Source organism: Schistocerca piceifrons, chromosome 3, assembly GCF_021461385.2.
Source record: "Schistocerca piceifrons isolate TAMUIC-IGC-003096 chromosome 3, iqSchPice1.1, whole genome shotgun sequence".
Classification (NCBI taxonomy): Eukaryota; Metazoa; Arthropoda; class Insecta; order Orthoptera; family Acrididae; genus Schistocerca; species Schistocerca piceifrons.
Genome location: NC_060140.1, coordinates 840,350,155 through 840,368,908, shown reverse-complemented (window position 1 = coordinate 840,368,908; position 18,754 = coordinate 840,350,155). Strand labels below are relative to the sequence as shown.

At 44.5% G+C, this 18,754-nt stretch overlaps 1 protein-coding gene across 1 annotated transcript in view; it reads right to left on the bottom strand.

Annotated features, from left to right (window-relative positions):
• LOC124789107 (proton-coupled amino acid transporter-like protein CG1139) overlaps positions 1-18,754 on the bottom strand; it is a 76,297-nt gene that overhangs the window by 45,077 nt on the left and 12,466 nt on the right. Inside the window, exons 3-4 of the mRNA XM_047256395.1 lie at positions 16,207-16,357; positions 10,229-10,350 (exon numbers count right to left, since the gene is read on the bottom strand). Of these exons, the coding sequence (XP_047112351.1) occupies positions 10,229-10,350; positions 16,207-16,357 (273 nt within the window). The remainder of the gene's footprint in view (positions 1-10,228; positions 10,351-16,206; positions 16,358-18,754) is intronic.

Sequence of the window (18,754 nt, the reverse complement as noted above, 5' to 3'; positions counted from 1 at the left end):
TGAGACACGGACGATAGACAAGAAGAGACAAGAAGTAGACAAGAAGAGAATAGAAGCTTTTGAAATGAGTGCTACACAAGAATGTTGAAGATTAGATGGGTCAATCACGTAACTAACTTGGAGGCACTGAACAGAATTGAGGGGACAAGAAATTTGTGGTACAAATTGACCAAAAGAAGGGATCAGTTGATAGGACACATTCTGAGGCACCAAGGGATCACTAACTTAGTATTGGAGGAAAGTTTGGGGGGAGATAAAGAGATGAATACAGTAAGCAGATTCAGAAAGATGCAGGTTGCAGTAGTTACTCGGAGGTGAAGAGGCTTGCACAGGGTAGTAGCAAGAAGACCACAAAAAACGTGGTGAAAACATCCACGAAGGTTGAATACTATCAGACCTGTGTTTCGTGGTATTACACTTTTGATTTCTGTCACTAATATAGAGAAATTAAGGAACTGGATATTATATTAATCATTCGTGATGGTGTCCTTATTAAAGGTATCTGAAATAAAAAACAAACTCTTATTTGGTTTGGAGTAATTATGAATATAAATTCTTAGTGAATAGAATTTAGCTACGTTTCAATTTACACTGCCTGATAAAAAATATTAAACTCCCAGAAGACATGGCTCAATGTCAAGGTAACTTCGTACAGCTACACACCATCGATGGATATGTAAGCATTTAGAGTTACACTTATCTCTGACAGGTAGAACAGCCACCAGTGTGAATCAGTGTTATTAACAGGCCTGGTAGGGAGTAAAAGGGGCGTGATCAGTGTCAGATGTTGAATGGTCATTGTGAAAACACGGAGATGTCACGTACTCGTATGAGTCAGCGTTATCAGCACCTGACAGGGTTTGAAAATACTCACATCGCTGGGCTCCGTTTGGTCAGCTGGTGCATTCGATCAATTTCCACATTAATGGGGCATTGGGACGTGCTGGAGGTCCGGTGTTGGACTGCATGGGGACGTGAGGGCAGACACACTCTACGTCAACTCTTCGTCAAGGTCTTTGTAGACCACTCCTGACCACCACAAGGGAGGATCGCTATGTTGTAGATCAAACACTTCGCAACCCCTTCATGTTTTCACTGAGCCGTGTCAGCTTTTACCAAAGTTGTGCATGGTTATGCTCTTCGACTGTTACCCAGCAATAGCTTCTTTGGTGGTGCCAGAGAAGACGTACACAGCGACTTCCGAGACTTTTACTGACGTTCCAGGCTCGCGTGGTGGAGTTTTGCCAGGCAGTCAAGAAGGAAGGGTGCAGCCAACAACAAGAGCGCGGACTCCACTGTGAATGGATGAAGCTGGGTGGGCGCCTCCAGAGCAGATCGTGGCCGGTTTGCACGATGGCATCTGCGCATATGCGAGCATACCGACTGGAGGCGAAGGGAACAGCTATAGACGGAGTGAAGGGATCGTCAGGTCGCGGGCCACTGCCAAAGAAAGATTGGTATACCAGTTGTCACCCGGGACAGCCCCTGTCCAGTCAGAATGAACTAAACTTCGCCGGCCTGTGTGGCCGAGCGGTTCTAGGCGCTTCAGTCTGGAACAGCGCGACCGCTACGGTCGCATTTTCGAATCCTGCCTCGGGCATGGATGTTTGTGATGTCTTTAGGTTAGTTCGGTTTAAGTAGTTGTAAGTTCTAGGGGACTGATGACCTCAGATGTTAAGTCCCATGGTGCTCAGAGCCATTTGAACCATTTGAACTAAACTTGGTGAGCACGTTTCAGAACATTGACTGTTTCTGAGCTCTTGTGCCGGGAGCAGACTTTAACACACAATTCACTGTATTTAGTGTTTTCTACCGGCCTCCTCTCCCCAACGAATGACAGTCTCTTTTTTTCCTTCTTGCTTGTTACTGGTTAAGACAGACTTCAAAAGAATTCATTATTTATTGTTTCATGTTAATCTGTTTGTTGTTGTTGTGATCTTCAGTCCAGAGACTGGTTTGATGCAGCTCTCCATGCTAGTCTATCCTGTGCACGCCTCTTCGTCTCCGACTAACTACTGGAACCTACATCCTTCTCAATCTGCTAACTGCATTCATACCTTGGTCTGCGTCTACGATTTTTAACCCCCCCCCCCCCCGCCCCCGTCTCCCCCATGCTTCCCTCCATCACTAAATTGGTGATCCCTTGATGCAACAGGACGTGTCCTACCAACAGATCCCTTCTTCTAGTGAAGTTGTGCCACAAATTCCTCTTCTCCCCTATTCTATTCAGTACCTCATTAGTTACGTGACCTACACATGTAATCATCAGCATTCTTCTGTGGCACCACATCTCAAAATCTTCTATTCTTTTCTTGTTCAACCTGTTTATCGTCAATGTTTCACTTCCATACACGGCTTCACTCAATACAAATACTTTCAGAAAGGACTTCCTGACACTTAAACCTATATTCGATATAAACTAATTACTTTTCTCCTTAAATGCTTTTCTTGCCTTCGCCATTCTACATTTTATATCCTTCCCGTTAAACTGTTTACGCCCATTAATTTGTTTTTGTCATTGGTTTTTGTCATGCTTTTTTGCCTTAGGTTTAAACTTGTCGTTTATTACTTTGAGTACCAGGCTGGATGAAGAGAAAATATTTGAGTGACACTACTAGTCTAACCTTGCTCACTGAGTATGTGCTGTTTTAAGATTTTTATTATGTGAATATTGTAAGTCGTCCTAATGGATTCTGTAACTTTCCTTGATTTTTTTAATTGGGCTCCCGTTAACAGTACTGCTTCTTGCATGTTTCAACTCAGCTTTATTATACTTGCGTTAGATTTACCAGGACTTTGTTCAAATGGTTCAAATGGCTCTGAGCACTATGGGACTTAACTCCTGAGGTCATCAGTCCCCTAGAACTTAGAACTACTTAAACCTAACTAACCTAAGGACATCACACACATCCATGCCCGAGGCAGGATTCGAACCTGCGACCGTAGCGGTCGCGCGGTTCCAGACTGTAGCGCCTAGAACCGCTCGGCCATCCTGGCCGGCTACCAGGACTTGGTTTATTTTTATTTTTAATTTAATTTTTTTTCTTGGGTGGGGGGGGGGGGGAGGAGGGTCATCAGGGGCTTGATGTAGTCCGCCACAGATTCCTCTCCTGTGACAAACTAAGTCCTCAATTTTTTGCTAGATGTGTCGCAATTTGTGTCTTCCTCTGTTGCTTGCACCCTCCACAACTCCCTCTAGTACCATGAAAGTTATTCCCTAACATCTTAAAACCTGTCCCATCATCTTGTCCCTTCTTCTTGTCAGTATTTTCCACATACTCCTTACCTCGCCGATTCTGCGGAGAACCTCTTCATCCCTTATCTTAAGAATCAACCTAATTTTCAACATTCTTCTGTATCACCACATCTCAAATGCTTAGATTTTCCTCTGCTCCCGTTTGCTCACAGTCCATGCCTCATGCCTCAATGCTGTGCTACAATTATACTTTCTCAGAAATTCTTCCTCAAGTTAAGGCTAATGTTTGATTGCTAACAGACTTCTCTTGGTCAGGAATGGCTTTTTTTGCCAGTTAAAGTCTGCTTTTTATGTCCTCTTTGGTCCGTCCTTTATGTGTTATTTCGCTCCCTAGGTAGCAGATTCCTTAATTTCGTCTTCTTCGTCATCACTAACCCCGACTTTAAATTCCTCACTGTTCTCATGTCTGCTGCTTCTCATCACTTTCGTCTTTCTTCAGTAAACTCTTACTCCAAATTCTGTACACCTTATACTGCTCATTCCGTCCAACAGACCTCGTAATCCTTCTTCGCTTTCACTGACGATGCCAATGTCATTACCGAATCTTATCATTGATATTCTTTCACTTCGAATTTTAATTCCACTTTTGAACCTTCATTTTATTTCGTCATTGCTTCTTTGATGTGTAGACTGAACAATAGGAGCGAACGACTACAAACCTATCTTACACCTTTTTTAATCTTGCAATTTGTTCTTCATCTTCCACTCTTATTGTTCCCCTTTGCTTCTTGTTCAAAATGTGTGTGAATTGCTAAGTGACCAAACTGCTTAGGCCATAGGTTCTTAGACTTACACAATACTTAAACTAACTTATTCTAGGAACAACACACACACCCATGCCCAAGTGAGGACTCGAACCTCCGGCGGGAGGCACCATGCAGTCCGTGACAGGACGCCTGAAACCGCGCGGCCATTCCGCGCGGCTCTTGCTTCTTGTACATCTTGTTTATTACCCGTGTTTCCCTATAACTTACCCCGATTTTTCTCAGAATTTCGAACACCTTGCACCATTTTACATAGTCGAACTCTTCTTCCAGGTCGACAAATCCTGTGAACATGTCTTGACCTTTCTTTAGTCTTGTTTCCATTACCCACCGCAACGTCAGAATGGCCTCTCTGGTACCTTTACCTTTCCTAACCCAAAGCTGATCGTCATCGAACAGGTCCTTAGTTTCCTTTTCCATTCTCCTGTAGATTGTTCTTGTCAGCAACTTGGACGCATGAGCTGTTATTGGGATGGTGCGATAAACCTCGCATTTGTCAGCTCTTGCAGTCTTCGGAATTGCGTGGATGATATTTTTCAGAAAGTATGATGCTGCATTGCCAGTCTCATATATTCTAAACATCAACGAGAATAATTGTTTTCATGCTATTTCCCCCAATGATCTTAGAAATTCCAATGGAACGTTATCCATCCCTTCTGCCTTATTTGATCTTAAGTCTCTCAGAGCTCTACTAAATTCTGATTCTAATACTTGATGACTTTTCTCTTCCTTATTCTTCTTCGATTATGTCATCAGATGAGGTCTCCTCCGCTTGAAAACTCACAATGTACACTATTCTCTTATCTATCCGATGTCTCCTCTACATTTAACACTGGATTTCACATTGCACTCTTGATGTCACCGCTCTCGTTTTAAATTTCATTGAAAATTGTTTTGAATTTTCTGTGTGCTCAATCAGTCCTTCCTATAATCACCTTTTTTATCGATTTCTTTACATTTTTCATGTAGCCATGTCGCCTTAGATTCCCTGCAGTTCCTGTTTATTTCATTCCTAAGTGATTTGTATTTCTGTATTCCTGAATTTCCCTGAACATTTTTATACTTCCTTCCTTCGACAATCAACTGAAGTATTTCTTCTGTTACCCACGGTTCCTTCGTAGTTACCTTCGTTGTACCTACGTTTTTCTCTCCAACTTGTGTGATTGCCCTTTTTAGAGAAGTCAATTTCTCTTCAATTGAACTGCCTACTGAATTATTCATTATTGCAGTAGCTATAGCCTTAGAGAAGTTCAAGGGTATCTCTTCATTCTTTAGTATTTTCGTATCTCACTTCTTTACGTATTGATTCTTCCTGACTAACTTCTTCAACTTCAGCCTACTCTTCATCACTACTACATTGTAATCTGAGTCTACATCTGCTCCTGGGTTCGCCTTACAATCCAGTATCTGATTTCGGAATTTCTGCCAGACTCAGATGTAATCTAACTGAAATCTTCCTGTCTCTGCCGGCCTTTTGTAAGTGCACGTCCTCCTGTTGTGATTGTTGAACAGAGTATTAGCTATTACTATTTGAAATCACTCAGCCTTTTTCCTCTCTCATTCCTCGTCCCAAACCATATTCACCTGTAACATTTTCTTCTACTCCTTCCACTACAACTGCATTCCAGTCCCCCATGACTATTAGATTTTCGTACTCCTTTACGTACTGAATTACCCGTTCAGTATCCTCGTATACTTATTCTATGCTTGCGATGTCGGCATATATACCTGAACTATTGTTTTCAGTGAGAGTTTGCTATCGATTCTGATGAGAACAACCCTGTCACTGAATTCCCAGTAACGCACTCTCATACATACGTACATACATACATTAATCCTTGCTCCTTAGATCATGGATAAAACATTTCTTAATGATGTGAAACCTGTCACTTTAACATAATTTTTCTTTACACAAAACAGTTTTTTTTTTTTTTTTGCAGTTACTACTTCATATCTAAGAATTCACCTACTGACTAGAATGAGTTGTCATTCAGAAATACTTTTAATTGCTTTTAAATGTTGGTTGGCTATCTGTCGGACTTTTAATACTATTTGGCAAATGACCAAAGATACTTGTGACAGCGTAAATCACCCCTTTCTGTGCCAAAGTGAAATTTATTACAGAATAACGAAGGTCATCCATTCTTCTAGTGCTGTAGCTTTGCACCTCGCTGTTATTTTTGAAGTGGGATGGGTTATTAATGACAAAATTCACAAGTGAATATATGTATTGCGAAGATACTATGAATATCGCGAGTTCCTTAAATAAATGTCTGCAAGGTGATGTTGGGCTGGCTTCAATTATTATTCTGATTACACGCTTTTGTGCAATGTCCTATTCATAACGAATCCTAGCTCCGTTAAACCATTTTCTGCTGATGCTGATATTACTCTAGTCGTCTTATCAGCTTTCCTTGTCTTCTTTCCATTTCACATTTCTGACGCTTACACCTAGATTGAGACTTTGCGTTACCCTTTTCAGATTTTCAAACTTCCAAACCACATTCAAACTTCTAACATTCCACGCCCCGACACGTAGAATGTTACCCTGTCGCTAGTAATTCAATCTTTTTCTCACGGTCACCTCCTCCTTGGCAGTCCATTCCCAGATATCCGTATGGGGGACTAGTCCGGAATCTTTTGCCAATGGAGAGATCACCAGGAAACTTTTTCACTTACGGACCATATGTCCTATGGACACACATCATTTGTCTTTAATGCATTGTGTTCTGGATCCTCATGTCGTTGATCAGAGCTGATTCTTCCACATTTTGTGGACGCTTTCCCACCCCATTGGCTTCTGGGCCCTCTTTGACAAGGCTGTTGGCAGAATGAGGCTGACCTCTTTTGCCGGAAGTCTTCGGCCCCCACTGCTGATGAGTTTTATTCAAAATTTAAGCAGCTGAGGCATTCGAACGCGGAACCGAGGTCGTTTTGATTACAAAAAACACACGCTATCCCTAAACAAAGGGGTTGATTTGTCATTGCGGAGTAAATAACTGTTGCCGCAGGATGCAACCACTGTTATTTTAAATTATTCTTATGTGTGGCGTTTATACACTACTGCCCATTAAAATTGCTACACCACGAAGATGATGTGCTACAGACGCGGAATTTAACCGGCAGGAAGAAGATGCTGTGATATGCAAATGATAAGCTTTTCATAGCATTCAACAAGGTTGGCGTCTGTGGCGACACCTACAACCTGCTGACATGAGGAAAGTTCGCAACCGATTTCTCATACACAAACAGCAGATGACCGGCGTTGCCTGGTGAAACGTTGTTGTGATGCCTCGCGTAAAGAGGAAAAATGCGTACCATCACGTTTCCGACTTTGATAAAGGTCGGATTGTAGCCTATCGTGACCGTTTATCGTATCGTTACATTGCTGCTCGCGTTGGTCGAGATCCAATGAGTGTTAGCAGAATATGGAATCGGTGGGTTCAGGAGAGTAATACGTAACGCCGTGCTGGATCCCAACGGCCTCGTATCACTAGCTGTCGAGATGACAGGCACCTTATCCGTATGGCTGTAACGGATCGTGCAGCCTCGTCTCGATCCCTGAGTCAACAGATGGGGACGTTTCCAAGACAACAACCATCTGCACGAACAGTTCGATGACGTTTGCAGCAGCATGGACTATCAGCTCGGAGACCATGGCTGCGGTTACCCTTGACGCTGCTTCACAGACAGGAGCGCCTGCGATGGTGTACTCAACGGCGAACCTGGGTGCACGAATGGTAAAATGTCATTTTTTCTGATGAATCCAGGTTCTATTTACAGCATCATGATGGTTGCATCCGTGTTTGGTGACATCGCGGTGAACGCACATTGGAAGCGTGTATTCGCCATCGCCATACTGGGGTATCAACCGGCGTTATTGTATGGGGTGCCATTGGTTATACGTCTCGGTCACCTCTTGTTCGCATTGACGACACTTTGAACAGTGGACGTTACATTTCAGATGTGTTACGACCCGTGGCTCTACCCCTTATTCGATCCCAGCGAAACCCTACATTTCAACAGGATAATGCACGACCGTGTGTTGCAGGTGCCGTACAGGCCTTTCTGGATACAGAAAATGTTCGACTGCTACCCTGGCCAGCACATTCTCCAAATCTCTCACCAACTGAAAACGTCTGGTCAATGGTGGTCGAGCAACTGGCTCGTTACAATACGCCAGTCACTACTCTTGATGAAATGTGGTATCGTGTTGAAGCTGCATGGGCAGCTATACCTGTACACGCCATCAAAGCTCTGTTTGACTCAATGCCCAGGCGTATCAAGGCCGTTATTACGGCGAGTGGTGGTTGTTCTGGGTACTGATTTCTCAGGATCTATGCACCCAAAATGCGTGAAAACGAAATCACTTGTCAGTTCTAGTATAATATATTCCTCCAATGAATACCCGATATCATCTGCATTTCTTCTTGGTGTAGCGATTTTAATGGCCAGTAGTGCAACATCGGCGCTCTGGTGATACTCTGGTACGGAGTGAACTGCCACATGCGGTTCGAATGTGGCGTATTTTTGGTGACAGCTGAGGTGTAGCTCGTGCCCAGTTTGACACTGCCTGGCTAGCTCAAGCCCTGGGGAACCGCAGCAGTAGGCGTGACTGTGCGGTGCCCGAGCGTCGAGGACACGCATTCGGGAGGACGAGGGTTCGAACCCGCGTACAGCCATCCAGATCTAGGTTTTACGTAATTTCCCAAAATCGCTCCAGGTAAATGCCAGAATGTTTGCTCTTAAGGATCAGGGCCGATTTCCTTCCCCATCCTTGGCACAATCCGGACACGTGGTTTGTCTCTAATGACCTCGATATCGACGGGACGTTAAACCAAATATTCCTTCCTTGCTTTCGAACAGCCGAACGGGGCACACTGTGTAAGCGTAAATATTAAAACACTGTGTAAGCAGCAACTGTGCAGGGCTCTGGTCTGCACACTAGGCAGTAGGCTGTTGATAAAATATTTCTACATCGTTATGTTTCCCAGTAAATATCGATAATTACCGACGATACCTTTAATTCCATGTCGATATGTCGACATCTAGTGCCAAAATTTTTATCTTATATTGTATTTCTTTCCCGATTTCCGGCAAATATTTGAAACTGTTCTTTTGAAATTGTAGTAGAACATAATTTTACTTTCACTGTGTGTAGAGGTCTTGCTACTTTTTGGGGTCCCATCACGTCCAGTCATTCTCTTTATATGTGTGAAGCAAGTATAGGTGGCAGAAAGAAGTCCGATTGCACTGGAGGGTGGCGATGTGAATGGAATAACAAGATTTCCGACGTGAAGAAATAGCATACCAGTTGCGTTAAGAAAACTATTTTTAACGCAAATAGTGCGCTATTTCTTCACATCGGCATTCTTCAAAAACAGCTTCTGAAACTGACGAACGAAAATGTAAACGACAAGACTGTTCTCTGCGGCGGTCGCGTAAGTGGGACGTAATCGGCGCGTTTACAGAAATGTAAAATTAGGGAAATCTACATGGATTGTTCCGGGCAAATCCGATATGTGACGAAACTGAACGACGGACCCATCGGACAACTTTTATTGTGCGACTCACACGCAATTACCATTGTTAGCAAAGTGGTTATAGCCAAGCATGAACGCGCATCGTTTCCCTTTGTGCCGGCCAGAGTGGCCGTGCGGTTCTAGGTGCTACAATCTGGAACCGCGTGACCGCTACGGTCGCAGGTTCGAATCCTGCCTCGGGCATGGATGTTTGTGATGTCCTTAGGTTGGTTAGGTTTAAGTAGTTCTAAGTTCTAGGGGACTTATGACCACAGTAGTTGAGTCCCATAGTGCTCAGACCCATTTGGCCCATTTCTTTCGTTTCTCTTTCAGTTCTTGCTCTAAGGGGGATAAACAGGCTGCTAGCTTGTTGAGTTACAGACTATCTAATAATGAATCAATACTTCAATATGCAGCTCTAAAACCGGTACTGTATTTACAAGGTGCAGCCGATATTTTTATAGGCCCGTGCTTCGATAGCTTTCTCTTATATATACCGACATATCGATATAGCGGTACTTTCCCTCGATATGTCGGTGGCGGTTGATAATAACATTTTCTTGAATACCGATATATAGAATTCCCGCTATTTTTAAAAATGTCATCAGTCCTACTAGTCTGACAGCAGCTTAGATGAGGGGATGCTAACTACTGGATTATGGAACCAGTCGGTGCCGGCGGCATACCTGGCTACCGGCGCGAGGGACCGCAGCCGCTCCGGCCCCGAGGTGAAGGCGACGGACGCCGTGGTCGGGTAGTCCATCGAGGGCACCTTCAGCCGCCGGCACAGCCGCTGCGAGCAGTCCACCTGCACACCAACACGCTGAGTTACGACAACAGTATTTCCTACCTCTATTGTAGTTTCTGACAAGGGCAATGGTGGGAAATGCGTTTCTAGAGAACATCATTTTGTTAACACCGAACACATATTTAACTATTCGGAAGTCTTTTCTGAAGGTATTTGTCTGGATTGTAGCTTTGGATGGAAACGAAACGTGGGCTATATGTAGTTTAGACAAGAAGGGAATAGAAACTTTGAAATATTGTGTTACAGAAGAACCCTGAACATTAGATGGGTAGATTGTGTAACTAATGAAACAGTTGGGGAGAAAATAAATTTGTGGCATAGCTTGATTAAAAGAACTGATCAGTTCACAGGACACAAAGCATTGGAAAGAAGTGGGTGTGGGGGGAGGAGTAAAAATAGTAGAGACAGACCAAAAGATATACAGAACGCAGGTTCAAACGGATGTGGGTTGCAGTAGTTTCTCGGAGATGAAGAGGCTCGCATAGAGTAGCGTAGAGAGCTGCATCAAACCAGTCTTTCGTCTGTGGACCACAACAACAATGACGGCAATTGGTTCAAATGCCTCTGAGCACTATGGGACTTAACTGCTGCAGTCATCAGTCTCCTAGAACTCAGAACTTAGAACTACTTAAGCCTAACTAACCTAAGGACATCACACACTTCCATGCCCGAGGCAGTATTCGAACCTGCGACCGTGGCGGTCGCGCGGTTCCAGACTGTAGCGTCTGGAACCGCTCGGCCACCCCGGTCGGCAATGAGGGGACTACATCGGTACACAACAACAATGTAGTTTAATTCCTTAAGTACCATAGTGCTTAGAGCCATTTGAACAATTTTTTTCATTCCCACGCACTTCAGGTCGACGGTAGGCTGGCGTCAGTAGAAATGGAGCTCTTCAGTTGATTTATAAAATATTAAAGTAATAAAATACTTACAACTACGGCTGATGAAACAACTTTTCGGGTATGGTTACAGTGGGCGCAGAATTCCATACGAAGCGTGCCTGCAACGTTGGTTTTACAATATGGTGCGGTACCATACCCAGAAAACCGTCATGTTAACAGGCTATGGCGACGAGAGCCTTCTAAGATGTTGTTTCCACACTGAATATTGAAAGAAAGCCTTTTTGACAAGGTTTGGCTGGAAAACACATTGCTTATTAGTGATAACAGCGTGTCAAATTGGAAAGGTATCTTAAGTTCAGAGAGAAGAACTTGTTTGTAGTGGTATCGGTAGCGTCAGGTAGCGTCGACCCCATCGGAAGGTACGGGAGCAGGGGTAGGCTTTGCAATAGCACAGTAAATGCTATACTACAATACACGTTTAAAGTACACACTCAAAAACATACACACACACACATACATACTCACACATACACGGTAATATATAATATATTTTTCTTCCTTTCATCTACCAAATTCTAATCAAGTAATCACGGGCATTTCATATACATAGCAGCTTCTCGTGCAGACGTTGAGGGACCAAGGGACGTCGTCCAGTCGCCGTGTCATCTCCTGCATTGCGGACTGGGTATAGAGGGCTACGAAAGTGCTTGTGTAAATGTTTTCCTTTTCTTTGTGAGTAAAGTTGTAGTTGCAAAGCCCGGCCGAGCGGTTCTAGGCGCTACAGTCTTGAACCAACGACCGCTACGGTCGCAGGTTCGAATCCTGCCGCGGGCATGGATGTGTGTGATGTCCTTAGGTTAGTTATGTTTAACTAGTTCTAAGTTCTAGTGGACTGATGACCTCAGAAGTTAAGTCCCATAGTGCTCAGAGCTATTTGAACCATTTGTAGTCGGTAAGTTTATTATTTTGGGGATGCATGTTATGTAAAGTTGAACAGTAACGAAATAGACTTCGTAGTGAGAGAAACAAAAGTATGAAAACATTTTTATAATGTCTGTGAGAGAACTACACCGGTTAGGCAATGACTTTGCTTATTGTAAAAGCGTTGAGGAATAGTACTGGCTGGCAATTCAGTGATGTGAAAACGTGACATCTGCAAGAATGGCACGGACTGTCGTAACCGCAGTGGCAATATATCAACAAAGGAAAAAGAAATTCATTGCCCTGTGTGACGAGTTGCAAAAGTGCCACAGAGTTTCCACTAAAAACTCGATGGCCACGGAAAACAGTCCAGCTAAATTCATCTTGTTGTAAAGTGCAGCGTCTGAACCAGTATTTTGAAACTTCTTTCGACATACGAAAATCTTTCAGCCACTGCAGTAATATAGCAGATTTTATCAGGTGCACAGTAGATTTCATTATAGTAGCTGTGTTGCCTATGAGTGTTTAGCAGTGTGGACTGAATTCATGTGTGCATGAATGCATCATTGTTATCATTGTTTGCCATGTTATTATATTTTACCATATTGTTATCCTTTCTGGTAGGCAAATGTATCGGGACTGTGGCTTCCGTCAATTTCCAACAGACATTACTCTTTTTTTTTTAAATTCTGATTTAAAAAAGTCTTCAAACACGGAAAAGTAAGATTCCATAACTCTATGTTTGCAGTATTTTCCTGGCATCATGGCGTTGGCTTGCCCGATACGTTCAAGATCTCAATATCTGTTTAAGCAGGAGGCGTTACACCTTGCCGGGTTGGCCGTTCCGACGCCGTCATCCCAAACGTGCGAGTTGGAGCAGGGACATATTCAAAAATGTCCCCAAGTACACTCATGCTCATAAATTCAGGATAACTGCGGAATGTGGTGCCACACAACGTAGCACTACACAAAACTGGCGCTAATAGCATAGGCGTATAGGCAACACACACGACACAGACCTGTAAGTCCACGGCATTGGTGATAAGTTGAGAAAACCGTACCGAAACAAATGTGCTACAAAACGCCACTGTTTCCTGCGCATGTACCCCGACATCAATACGGGATATGATCACCATGCACACGTACACAGGCCGCACAACGGGTTGGCATACTCTGGATCAGGTGGTCGAGCAGCGGCTGGGGTATATAGCCTCCCATTCCTGCACCAGTGCCTGTCGGAGCTCCTGAAGTATCCTAGGGGTTTGAAGACGTGCAGCGATACGTCTACCGCGAGCATCCCAGACTTGCTTGATGGGGTTTAGGTCTGGAGAACAGGTAGGCCACTCCATTCGCCTGATACCTTCTGTTTCAAGGTACTCCTCCACGATGACAGCTCGGTCAGGCTGTGCGTTATCATCCGTCAGGAGGAAAGTGGGACCCTCTGCACCCCTGAAAAGGCGGACATACTGGTGCAAAATGACGTCCCTATACTCCTTACCTGCTACAGTTCCTCTGTCAAAGACATGCAGTGGTGTACGTGCACCAATCATAATCCCACCCCACACCATCAAACCATGACCTCCACACAGGTCCCTTTCAAGGACATTAAGGGGTTGGTATCTGGTTGCCTGTTCACGCCAGATGAAAACCCGGCGAGAATCACTATTCAGACTATACCTGTACTCGTCTGTGAACATAACCTGGACCACTGTCCCAATGACCATGTACTGTGTTCTTTTCACCAGGCTTTACGGGCTCCCCTGTGACCAGGGGTCAGTGGAATTCACCTTGCAGGTCTCCGGGCGAATAAACCATGTCTGTTCAGTAGTCTGTAGACTGTGTGTCTGGAGACAACCGTTTCAGTGGCTGCGGTAAGGTCCCGAGCAAGGCTACCTGCAGTACTCCGTGGCCGTCTTGGGGCGCTGATTGTGAGATATCGGTCTTCTTGTGGTGTCGTACACGGTGGACGTTCCGTACTGTACCGCCTGGACACGTTTCCTGTCTGCTGGAATCGTTGGCATAATCTTGAGATCACACTTTGTGGCACACGGATGGCCCGTGCTACGACCTGCTGTGCTTGACCAGCCTCCAGTCGCCCTAGTATTCTACCCCTCACATCGTCATCAGTATGTGTTCTTTGAGCCATTTTCAACATACAGTCACCATCAGCACGTCTGAAAACGTCTGCACACTTACTTGCTGCACCGTACTCTGACATGTACCAACACACCTCTGCGTATGTGGATTGCTGCCAGCGCCACCGTGCGACTACCGCAGGTCAAAGGCGCCGCATGGTCATACCCCGAGGTAATTTAAACCCGCAAACCGCCCACCAGAGCGTTGCTTCACCATGTATCAGCATTATCCTTAATTTATGAGCCTGAGTGCAGATTCATATACTACAATAGAACAGGGTAGAGCGATGCTCCAGGTCCACGTCCAGGAAGCAGGATAGGTATCAAGTCCTCGGTCTTCGGCGGCGGTCCAGTATCGAGATCCCGGCCACGGCCGTAAACCACACAAAATAACTGTCTCACTGGCCAGGCTACTGAATGGCGACACACCCGTACCTCATTGCCACACAATCCCCTCCCAACAGTTAGTCTTCCTCCAGCATCTGTCTGTACCCCTACGATTTGTATTACAGTCACAGTCACTGTGCAGTAGTTGCTGTCTCGTTACAACTTCCTTAACAGCAGTTGTATACCATACATCTACATCATCCACATCCTTACTTCTCAAGCCGCCTTGCGGTGTGTGGGGTACTTTATGCACCACTGTCGCTTTCCCAATTCTTGTTCCACCCGTGAATGGCTCGTGGGAACATATATTGTGTTAGAACATTATGAATTATCTCGGAGAAAACGGTCTATTGACACACAGTCAACACACATGGTTCTCTTGAAACACAACTATCTCTTTACTCCCACGAAGTGTTGAGTTCTATCGACCAGGGATTTCAAATGGATTCCGTATTTCTGGATTTCCGGAAGGCTTTTGACACTGTACCACACAAGCAGCCTCTAGCGAAATTGGGTGCTTACTGAATACCATCTCAGTTACGTGATTTCCTGTCAGAGAGGTCACAGTTAATAGTAATCGACGGAAAGTCCTCGAGGAAAACAGAAGCGATTTCTTGTGTTCCCCCAGGTAGTGTTATAGGCCCTTTGCTGTTCCTTATCTATGTAAACGATTTTGGAGACAATCGGAGCAGCCGTCTTAGGTTGTTTGCAGATGATGCTGTCGTTTGTCGACTAGTAAAAGCGTGAGGTCATCCACATGAGAGCTAAAAAGAATCCGTTAAGTTTCGCTTACACTATAAATCAGTCAAATCTAAAGGCCGTAAATTCAATTAAATAACCAGGAATTACAATTACGAACCACTTAAATTGGAAGAAACGTATAGAAAATGTTGTGCGGAAGGCTAACCGAGGACTGCATTTTATTAGCAGGACACTTAGAAATTGTAACAGATCTACTAAGGAGACTGCCTACGCTACGCTTGTCCGTCCTCTTTTAGAATACTGCTGCGCGGTGTGGCATCCTTACCTGATAGGACTGACGGAGTACATCGAAAAAGTTAAAAGAAGGGCAGCAAGTTTTGTATTATCTCGAAATAGGGGAGAGAGTGTAACTGACATGATACAGGGTTTAGGGTGGACATCATTAAAAGTAAGGCGTTTTTGCTTGCGGAGGAATCTTCTCACGAAATTCCAATCACCAACTTTCTCCTCTGCCGTTGGAGACAACACGGTGTGGAGTGTAGACTCCTGATGAAAGCTAGCCCCATGTGTTAGTAACAAGCATCCCACAGTAACCGCGCCAAGGAAATCAAATACTCTGTTGGCAGTGGTGGCGCCTGAGGATGGCGGTAATGTGCCGCCGAAACAAGTCGTGTGACAGAATAAAGACATTCTCAAGATACAGTTATGGTGGTACTTTTTCTCATATATTTCATCAGCTGAAGTGCCTCGTCCACGCAATAACATGGGCATTCTTTCATTATTTGACAGAGTGAGATATCATACAATAGAGGGCACACGAACATCCAAAGTCGTCTCCCAGGTACGATTTTCACGCTGCTACTTACCAGAATGTGGACGCAGTGTGTGCAGATGTAGCCCACCAGGGCGGTGCCCACGAGCCCCACGGCCAGCCCCGCGCTCCGGAAGGCCATCGGCATCGCCAGGATTCCCGTGCCGAGGCTGCACTTGAGGAGGTGCATCAGTGCACCCACGTCCCTGTCACCAAAGGTAATCACTGACTGGGACGTAATACAAAAATAACAACAGTTGACATTAGGAACTCTATTTGTGTAGCGGAGACGGTTCAAATGATTCAAATGGCTCTGAGCACTATGCGACTTAACATCTGTGGTCATCAGTCCCCTAGCTAACCTATGGACATCACACACATCCATGCCCGAGGCAGGATTCGAACCTGCGAACGTAGCGGTCACGCGGTTCCAGACTGAAGCGCCTAGAACCGCATGGCCACACCGGCCGGCTAGCGGAGACGCAGTTACTGTAATTTTGAATGGGAACAAGTCTCCAAAGACACTATTTTCGAGATAAAGCAGCATTAGGCTAATAGGAAAATAGTATCGCGATGAGTGTGGCTGTGTCTCACCGTGAGCACTTGTCCATAGCCGGCCGCGGTGGTCTAGCGGTTCTAGGCACTTCAGTCCGGAAACGCGCGACTGCTACGGTCGCGGGTTCGAATCCTGCCTCGGGCATGGATGTGTGTGATGTCCTTAGGTTAGTTAGGTTTAAGTAATTCTACGTTCTAGGGGACTGATGACCTCAGAAGTTGAGTCCCATAGTGCTCAGAGCCATTTGAGCCATTTTTTGAGCCTTGTCCATAACGTGACATCTCGAATGGAGTACACACTGCAGCGTCGCTGCCACCACAGGTGGTCCAGCGTGATCAACTTAGTGATCAGAGGAAGATTTTACATGTGCAACGCAAGCCCCCTCCAAAACTCAGCAAATACAATATAAACTTCGAGAGAGATAGAGGTTGATTCAGCTGCCCCTACTGATGTCGTTTTGTGCAACGTGCAATGACATACCTGGCCTTTGAAGCAACGCGCGAACTTTTGAAATTCTCTCGCTCGGTACGCGCAAACAGTTAGTCATACAGAAAAAATGAAAAGGACCTTTTTGTAGGAAATTTAATGCAGCTTGATTTTGTACTGAGATACGTTTTCGCTAGAAGCCGTAGCTCTGTAGATATTTAAGAAAACTTATAAAAATGACGGTCAAACGCACCCACGCTCCCAGTCTCAGCACCCACCGGAGAGGATTTCTATTGAAACCTCCTGGCAGATTAAAACTGTGTGTCGGACCGAGACTCGAACTCGGGACATTTTCCTGTGAAGTCTGGAAGGTAGGAGACGAGGTATTGGCGGAATTAAAGCTGTGAAGAAGGGGCGTGAGTCGTGCTTGGGTAGCTCAGTTGGTAGAGCACTTGCCCGCGAAAGGCAAAGGTCCCTAGGTCGAGTCTCGGTCCGGCACATAGTTTTAATCTGCCAGGAAGTTTCATATCAGCGCATACTCCGCTGTAGAGTGAAAATTTCATTCTAGGTTTTGTATTACTTTGTTTATGGCACTCCCTGCAAACACTGTTCAAAAATTTGCGACCGTACGAATAATTTCCCACTTTCGAACTTTTGTGGTCTTTATTGACTCTTCCTATTAGACTAGTGGCTTACTTAAGCGCTTATAAATGTAATATTGGCGTTTGTGTGGATTTTATTTAACAATTTTGTGAATTTCAACACCACACAATAAAGAGTTACACCGATTTATTCATCAGGTCCCCTGATTACGAAACCACTTTCTTTGTAAGAGTTAAGTTTGAATCGAATTGTCAACGTAATTACTTTTAGCATAACGTATACAAAAGTCATTTTTCTTTTATTATCCTCAGGCGCACGTTTAAATTAATAACGTCAACGAAATGCTGGTGGCGTTATAGCCAAATCAACAGAGATAAAAAAAGCTCGAATATAAGTAATATTTCGAGTAGCCATGTTTTTCTTGAATAACTCGAAATCGTGTCCTCCAACGAAAACGTATCCCAGTACAGAATCTAACTACATTTCATTTCCTACAAAATACCTTTTCAGTTTCTTCTGTGGGACAAATAGTATGCGCGTAAAGAGCGAGAGAATATCAAATGTCACGCGTCGTTTTCGAAGACAAGAATAGCATTGCTGGTTACATAAAACATCAGCAGGGACAGCTTAATGACCCTGTATACTCGCCTCTGCATTCATCTACACAACTGGCCATTAAAATTGATACACCACGAAGATGACGTGCTACAGATGTGAAATTTAACCGACAGGAAGAAGATGCTGTGATATGCAAATGATAAATGATAGCTTTTCAGAGCATTCACACAAGGTTGGCTCCGGTGGCGACACCTACAACGTGCTGACATGAGGAAAGTTTCCAACTGATTTCTCATACACAAACAGCAGTTGACCGGCGTTGCCTGGTGAAACGTTGTTGTGATGCCTCGTGTAAGCAGGAGAAATACGTACCATCACGTTTCCGACTTTCATAAAGGTCGGATTGTAGCCTATCGCGATTGCGGTTTATCAAATCACGACATAGCTGTTCACGTTGGTC